Genomic DNA, 8,731 nt, shown 5'->3' on the forward strand with positions numbered 1-8,731 from the left:
GTGCTGGAAATGCCTTTCCCAATATTGCCCAGCAGAGCTACAGCTTCTGACTTCTTCCAGTGGCTGGGAATATCAGAGGTCATTTATTCAGGAGGCCACATTTCCTCTCTGGATGAGGGAAAACATATTTGATGGAAAGCTCTCAGCCTGGTATCACTTGCCATGTAGAAAATGTGGGATTTGATGCAGCAAACAGTTGAGCTGCAGTTATTCACAAGCAAATAAATCCCAATGAGGGATCACACTGACCTTATAAAGCGCATGGATGAACATGCTGACTCCTTCCCTCCCTTGGTGGAATAAGCTCCATCCAATACTTCGCAGTCCATTTCTTGTGGTCTGCGTTCATATATATTTTATTACATAAACATACATTTAATGTCCCCTTTGAAATTATTTCCTGCCCATATTTAAGACTCTGCATCATACTAGAGCAGCAATTGGATAAAAAAAAATAATTGAAACCATTAAGATCAGCTTTACTTTCAAAGGGGAAAAAGAAAAAAACATAGTTGGAATGTGTCTTTTTCGGATTACACAGTCCCTGGGATGCCTCTACCACTGGTGTGTTTTAATGCTGTAACAAAATTACAACCCATTGAGGTTTTCCAATGAAATGTAATATTACATTTCTGACCACACAGGGCCACGGAGACCCTGAGACACCTGACTTTCTGGCTTCAGCTCAAAGCAGGGCTTACATCCACAGGCTGTTTTCAGACATCAATTATGCTCCTGCATTTTCCCTAGCATTGCAATTGGATCTGGGACTCTCTCTGATTTTCTTCTTAACCAAGAATAGCTGTTACAAGCCCTTGCTGCTCTTGATTTGACATGAGAAAGGAAGCATCAGGCTGGCAATAGATGGAGTGAAGGCTGTGTACTGACACCATGTAAATTTCAGCTATGTTAGGTGATTCCTTTTGCCTTTAAATAAAAATCAGTAGATCATCTGTCCAATCCCAAGCAAACCTGCATGAGATTTCACATATTTGTGTCTGCATTTCCTATAATTGTGATTAAAGGTGGGATAGAAGAAAATAAACAAGTTGTCCAGGTTCATAGAATCACCAAGTCATTGAATGGCTTATGCTGGAAGGAACCATATAGATCATAGAGCTCAAACCTTCATGCCTTGTGTTGGTGGTACCCCCCAGTCCAGGATGTCCAGGGTCTAATCCAACCTGGCCTTGAGCTCTATCTTACAGAATCACAGAATCACACAATTGTAGGTGTTGGAAGGGACATCTACAGATCATCGAGTCCAACCCCCCTGCCAAAGCAGGCTCCCAGCAGCCTTTACACAGCCATTGGTTCGTCTCAGGAAGAGAAAACCCTGTGATCCCGGCGCCTAAGTTTGCCCAGCTGAGCACAAGCAAAGAAGAAGCAACAGACAAAGAAATATGGGTGGGATGGTTGGGTTTATTTTGTTGGACAGTTAGGATTAAAGCCAGCACATTGTGCTGGCACATGGATGGTTTGATGTCATAGTTTTTAGGGTGTGTGTGTTTGGGTTGGGGGGGGTGGGAAAGGGAGGGGTGATGATGTCTTTGATATTGATCTCAGAAGTGACTCAAGCCCGGGATATCCCCTGCTGATGGAACAGCTTCTATGCCATCTTTTTTCAGGCTAACAGGGATGGGTAGGAGGATGGATGTTGGCTTTATCGTAGGATCCAGGAGTGACTTCATTCCCGGGATAGCCCCCGCTGTTGGAAGTGTCTCCTGCAGCCTCCTCAGTGCCAGCTGTGGGCATTTGGGGCTCGATGTGCCGCTGAGGAACGGCTTCTCCTGCGGGCCTCCCGTGGCTGCCTGGGCCGTTCCACGGTGTCTGATGGCAGGGAAACCGTCGAGGACCTCCTTGTCACCGCTCTGGTGGTACTGCGGGATCTTCTCTGAGCAGCTGGAGATGATGTTCGCCTGCTGCCTTGAGGTCTTCTGGAGCGGCTTTGGGAAGCTGGGGCCTGACCTTGCAGTGGGGAGCGGCTTCGTGTCCGCTGTCTGGGACGCCTTCTGCGTGCAGCCGCAGTGGCTGCTCTGGAGGATCCCAGTGTGCCCCGTCTGGTGGATGGCTGTGAGCTGCTTTCAGTGCTTCTGCTGCCATGTTCTTGGTGCAGCTCAGATGCCTCCTGATGGACAGGAACCTGTATGTGGGCTGTTCTTCGTTCTGGCCCTGGCTCACCGGACTGAATGTTGAGCTCACGCGGCAGCAGGGAACTGTGTGATGGCCCCGCTGCTGCCTGTCTGGTTGGGCCAGAACTCCTGTCCTCTGTTTCCTGGTGATTGCGAGATGGGCCCAAACCCTCCTGGCTGGCAGCGCTGGGCCCAGGGAGCTCCAAGATGGTGCTGGAGGCTGTAAGGGAAGGCGGGAAGGTCAGCAGGAGAAAGCTGTATCCCCGGGTAGGGACAGGCTGCCATCCGTCCTGGGGCAGACAGAGTCTCTCAAAGCTGCCCTGAGTGCATGCTGCAAGGTCCTGCCTGGTCCCATCGCGGTGCCACGCAACTCATTGCCTCTTACCGGTTCCCAGGCCAGCACAGCTGTCGCACTCCCACTTGGCTGTTGTATTGCTCAAGTGGGAGCAGCGTCTGTGGGTCCCCTCAGCAGCACAGGAGCTGCACAGCATCAACTGCCAGGGCCTGGGGAAGGAAAGAGGTTGTGGCTGTGAGGACCAAGTGAGCCAAGGCAGGGAGTGCCGGGCACAGCACATCTCTGGTGCTCAGTCCTTGCTCCCCCAGCCTGTGGTGAGGCTGAGATCCCTCGCAGAGCCTCAGAGAGCTGCTGTGGTAACTCACCCCCTTGTAGCTGCCTGCCGTCTGCCTCTGGGGCAAAGGCACTTGATGGCGTCGCAGTTCCTGTGCCTCTGTCGAAGTCCTTCGTATTCACCATTGTCCTCCCATGAGGGTCTTCTACAAGAGAATGGAGGGAATGTGATGAGTCCCCAGCATCCCCAACACGAGACCCAAGGTCATCCCATCTCATCCACCCCAACGGCATTTCCAGCTTCTCCACGAAGCTGAGGCACGTGCTCCTGTGACAGCCAAGGTCAGGCCTGCCGAGACACTCACTGGGCCGGCCCAGCATTCACGCCTTCTCATCTGGATGATTTGGCAGAAGGACACCAACCTGTCTGGGACGTGGATCCCCATGGTGGACATTTCGGTGCAGAAGACAGTGTTGTCTCTACAGGCAGGGCACCGGAAGCAGTCCATGCCAGCATTCAAAGCCTGTTTCTGCAGGAGAAGCGCAAGAAGCAGAGTGAGCGTGAGTGGTGCCTGGTGCTGCTGGGCAGACAACGTGTGTGCAGGGTGAGGGGAGGGCTCCTACCTGGATGCATCCGCGGTGGAACCAGTTTTGTGTGCATGCTGGGCACACCATGGTATAATAGGACAAGCTGTCCCCCACGGTCTCCTGGCAGATGACGCAGTTGGTGTCTTCTGCTGGAGCTCTGACAGGTGTCTGTCGAGGACGGTGCTCCCAACAGAAGGACCTGGGGGAAGATGGAAGGGATGGGCACGCTTAGAAGTGCTGTGAGGAGGGCAGAGGGGCAGGAATGCACCCCCATGCCTTGGTCGTGGCAGGCTGCTGGCAGGTGACCTTGTGGGTTCCTCTGTGGCTTGGCTGCTGCTGACAGCCCTTACCTGTGCTCTCCAAAGTATTGGGTGATGCATTGCCCGTCCTCAGCGCAGGGCAGATGGAAGCTGCGTGTACAGCCGCTCTCTGCGCATGTGATGGCAGCCCCCCTCTCACCGCAAACAAAGCATTGCTGTAAAGATCACAAGAGCCCCATCAGCGGCAGGCTCAGGGCCTGCATGGCCAGCATCACAGCTGTGGGCAGGGCACAGGTGTGGACGCTGCTGGGACACGCTCTACAAAGCAGCCTGGCATAGAGGGCAGTATTAGCATTGGAGGTGGTTGGAAGGGCTGCGATTGCTCTCTTTGGGTCGAGGCTACACTGGTGTGAGAGCCCCTCCTGGCACAAATGTGCCTGCTGTGGTCAGGTGCTCACCTTGTGGTTTGCCTGCTTGACTTTGCACATGAGGGGAGCAAAGTCAATGCCCATGTCTTCCTCATCGGGGGGTGTTTCTTCCAAAACGACGTGGGCAAAAACCTGGAGGAGAGAAAAGAGCAGGGTCTCATGAGGCCAGGAAGGAAGGGAGCATCCTGGCAGGAAGCGGTCAGGATCAGCTGGGGGAACTCACCATGCAGAACTCATGGACTGAAATGAAATAGTCACCAATCATGTGGCCGACGATGTCCGGGTCACACTCTGCCCGGCCACACAGCACACACTCTGCAGAGGAGAAATCAAATGTGAGCAGCAGTGAGCACCTGGTGGGGCCAGGTGTCCCCAGTCAGACCCTCACTGCTGCTCTGTGCCTGCCGTGCTGGCTGGAGTTGGTGGAGGGGAAGGGGCCGTGGCAGGCCCACCCAAGGCAGCCACACGCCAATGTGTGCCCGTCTGGGAGCTCCTGTTTGCCCCTTCCTCCCCTCTCAGCTCTCAGCTACAGGCAGAGCCCCAGCACCCCTCTGCCCAGTGTCGGGAGCTGTGCACAGGGATGTTGTGGCCTCACCTGGTTCCTCCGAGCTGGAGGCCTTTCTCTTTCTATCAGCCATGATATGCGATAACAGCGAGCACTGCAAGAGTCACTGCTCTCACTTCACCTCACCAAACCGCACTGGTGCTCGGCCTGAGCCTGGCAGCCTTAGCTCTGCTCCAAGCATCACGTCACAATGGCCGCTCCCTGACACCCACTGTGACATCACGGTCACCGCCCCATGGCAGCTGTGGGCGCGGGCCCTTGGCTCCCAGGCAAGATGGTGGCAGCCCCACAGCTTCTCTGGGCAACCTAGGAAAGGATTTCCTTCCAACACGCTGTGTTGATCGCCCCTCTTTCTGTCAAAGCAGTGGCCAGTATTATCTCAGATGATGCTAACTCAAAGAACGTACCACTCAATAAAGAAACACATTTCCAAGTGAAACAAACAACAAAAAAAGCCATTGAGAACAAGGCTGATGTTTCTGTTTCTCTTCAAACACTTGATCCAGCACAGCTCATTTCCTCCATTGCTCAACACCCTTCTCCATGGTTGTCCACTTGCTAATGAAACAGACCACGTCTTCCTTGGAAGGATACCTCTCCTTCACGGCTGACCAGGATCACCTCCAGTAGGTGGAAATGGACAGCCTGGTGTCCACCAGGACACCCAGGTCCTTCCGTGCAGAGCTCTTTTCCAGCCCATGGCCCGCACTGACGTGTGCGCTTTTCCCCCCTCCCCGGGTTACCAGCTTGCACTTGGATTTTGTAAACCCCACCAGGTTCCTCTCCATCCAGCTCTCACCGTGGCTAACTGTCTGTAAATGTCAGCACTGCATTATGGCATGCCCACCACTTCCAGACACATGACAGGGGTACGCTTTGTCCCTTCATCCAGGTCCTTTGTGAAGTTGTGAATATCCTCCCAGGTTTCACACAGAATCACAGAGGCTGGAAGGGACCTCTAGAGATCATCGAGTACAACCCCCTGTCAAAGCAGGCTCCCTACACCATGTCACACAGGTAGGCGTCCAGGCGGGTCTTAAATACCTCCAGAGAAGGAGACTCCACCACCTCCCTGGGCAGACTGTTCCAGTGCTCCGTCACCCTCACTGTAAAGAAGTTCTTCTGCACATTCATGCGGAACTTCCTATGCTGCACTTTCATCCCATTACCCCTAGTCCTGTCTCCACGCACTACTGAAAAGAGACCAGCCTCACCACTATGGCCCCCACATGTCAGGTATTTATAAACCTGGATCAAATACCCTCTCAGCCTTCTTTTCTCAAGGCTAAACAGGCCCAGTTCCCTAAGTCTCTCCTCATAGGGGAGATGCTCCATGCCCTTCATCATCTTCGTGGCCCTCTAATGGACTCTTTCCAAGAGATCCCTGTCTTTTTTGTACTGCGGAGACCAGAACTGGACACAATATTCCAGATGAGGCCTCAACAGGGCAGAGTAGAGGGGGAGGATCGCATCCTTCGACCTACTGGACACGCTCTTTTTAGTGTACCCCATAATGCCATTGGCTTTTTTGGCTACAAGGGCACACTGCTGGCTCATGGTCAATCTGTCGTCCAGCAGGACGTCCAGGTCCCTCTCAGCAGAGCTCCTCTCCAGCAGGCCTTCCCCCAGCCTATACTGGTGCATGCAATTCTTTCTACCCAGGTGCAAGACAATACACTTGCTTTTGTTAAACCTCATCCGGTTTCTTACTGCCCAGCTCTCCAGCCTGACCAGGTCCTGCTGAATGCCTGCACAGCCTTCAGGCATGACAGCCAATCCTCCCAACTTCGTGTCATCACAAACTTGCTGAGGGTGGTCACTATCCCCTCATCAAGGTTGTTGATGAAGATGTTGAACAAGACCGGACCCAGCACAGACCCCTGGGGGAGGCCGCTAGTTACAGGCCTTCAGCCAGACACCACACGACCAAAGACAACCCTCTACACTCTGCCAGTCAGCCAATTCTCGACCCACTTCACCGTCCACTCATCTATCCCATACTTTCTCAGCTTTGTTATAAGGATGTGATGTGGGACAGTATCAGAAACCTTACTGAAATCAAGATAGACTACATCTACCACTCCCCCCCATTCACCCAGCTAGTGACAAATTCATAAAAGGTCACCAGGTTGGTCGAGCACGACCTCCCCTTGGTGAACCCATGCTGAGTACTCTTGATAACCTCCTTATCACCCAGTTGTCTGGAGATGGCATCCAGCACAATCTGTTCCATCACCTTCCCTGGGACAGAGGTGAGGCTGACCAAACTATACTTACCCAGGTCTTCCTTCTTGACCTTTTTGAAGGCTGGAGTGACTTTGGGGTCCTCCAGTCTTCAGGCACCTCCCCAGTTCTCCAAGACCTCTGATAGATTACAGAGAGCGGCTCAGCAATGACCTCCGCCAGCTCTCTCAGCACCCACGGATGCACCCCATCAGGTCAAATGGATTTATGGACCTTAACGTTTCCTATGCACTCACAGACCGCCTCCTCCTTGACTAACGGGAAATCTCCCATTCCCCAGACTCTCTCATCAACCTCCAGGGTCTGGGATTCCTGAGGGAGAGCCCTTTCACTAAAGACAGAAGCAAAGAAGGCGTTCAGTATTTCCTCCTTCTCAACATCCCCCATTACCAGAACGCCCCCCTCACTTAGTATGGAGCCCACATTCTCCCTAGCTTTCCTTTTGCTGTTAACGTACTAAAAAAAGCCTTTTTATTATCCTTTATCTCCTTAGCTAGATTCAGCTCCAGGTAATTCAACTCCTCACTGGGCAGTCGCTTGAATGTGTGGCGTCCCAGCCCTCCCAAAGGCCTTTTCTAGGCAGAGGCCATTGAGGCAGAGCCATTGCCATGAAAAAGCCCGCCCCATGGCAGCCGCAATGGCGAGGGCTGCCAGGCTGCTCCAATATCCCAGTGTATCCCTCAATAAAGGAACTGACCAAAACCACTCTGTGCCTTGCAATCAGTCACTGAGGATCTGGACGGGAATGCTCCAAAGCAGCTCATCTCGGCCATCGGGGATTTCTTAGGGGTTTCTGCCCGTTCAATCCCCACCGCCTCAGCCACTCAGGCAGAGGCCTGATGTAGGCCGCACCCACAGCTGTCCTTTCCTGGATGGATCCTTCATTTTGACCCATTTAAGTCCCTCCCCAGCTTTGCTGTAGGAACCATTCTGGGACTGTAATGTGGCCAGCAGTCTCCTTTGAGCCTTCTCTTGTCCATGCTGAAGAGCACCAGCTCACTGAGACTGTCCTTGCAGGCGATGGATGTGCTCCAGCCCTCTGGCAGTCTTTGTGGCCCTCCTCTGGCTGTGCTCTGACAACTCCACGTTGGGGACTCCAGCAGTCTGCACTAAAAAGCATCCAGGCATCTTTTGAATATCTCAGGAATAAGGAGAGTCCACAACTTCTCTGAACAGCTTGTCTCAGTGTTGGGTCACCCTGACTGTAAAGAAGTGTTTGGTCACGTTCCTATGGAAGAGTTAGTGCCTAATACTCCTTGGTGCTGTTGCAGGGCAGCAAGGAATAAATATTGGTCTGATCCTCTTGGGAGCCACCACTGAAGTAATGAAAAGAATTGATAAGATCCCCTGTCAGACTCCTGCAAGCTAAACAGCAGTAGATGTATCAGCCCTTCCTGCTGAGGCAGGTGCTCCTCCAGGCCCCTCATCGTCTTTGCAATCCATTGCTGGACTCTCCAGCAGTTCCCTGCCGTTCTCGAGATGAAGAGCCCAGACCTGGACACAGGACTCCAGATGTGGCCTCGCTGGGCAAAGTAGAGGGAGAAGAGAACTCCTTTTGCCCAGGTGGCCACGCTCCTTTGAATGCAGCCCAGGTTGCCACGGGTCTTCTTGGCTACAAGGGCACCCTGACAGCTCCCGACCACTTCCCCTCCAGGGAACCCAGATCCTTCCCCTCAGAGCTCCTTTCCAGCTGCTCAGCTCCTAATTTTACAGAAGTGTGTGTTTCTTCCTCCCCAGGTGCACTGCCCTGCACTTAGCCTAGCTGAACCTCATCTAGTTCTGCTCTGCCCAATTCCCCAGGCTGCCCATGGGCTACCCAGCAGCCTTCGAAAAACACTGGGCTGGTTTTCGGAGGATATAACCCTGTGATCTGAGCGCCTATGTTTGCCCAGCTCAGCACAAGAAGAAACAGCAGACAAAGAAATATGGGTGGGGGGGTTGGGTTT

The 8,731-nt window shown here is 53.2% G+C and overlaps 1 protein-coding gene across 1 annotated transcript; it reads right to left on the bottom strand.

The window, feature by feature from the left end:
- Window positions 1-1,700: 1,700 nt before the first annotated feature.
- Window positions 1,701-4,349, bottom strand: LOC146762228 (E3 ubiquitin-protein ligase PHF7-like; the record flags this gene model as incomplete). Its single annotated transcript, XM_085532199.1, has 8 exons — window positions 1,701-2,352; window positions 2,518-2,636; window positions 2,793-2,906; window positions 3,124-3,230; window positions 3,325-3,487; window positions 3,639-3,763; window positions 4,007-4,108; window positions 4,200-4,349. Coding segments are annotated over 8 exons (1,497 nt in total), but the record flags the coding sequence as incomplete, so codon positions are not given.
- Between the last annotated feature and the right edge of the window lie 4,382 nt (window positions 4,350-8,731).

This window comes from Coturnix japonica, chromosome 1 (genome assembly GCF_054131305.1).
Source record: "Coturnix japonica strain WE chromosome 1, WE-NBRP24, whole genome shotgun sequence".
Taxonomy (NCBI): domain Eukaryota; kingdom Metazoa; phylum Chordata; class Aves; order Galliformes; family Phasianidae; genus Coturnix; species Coturnix japonica.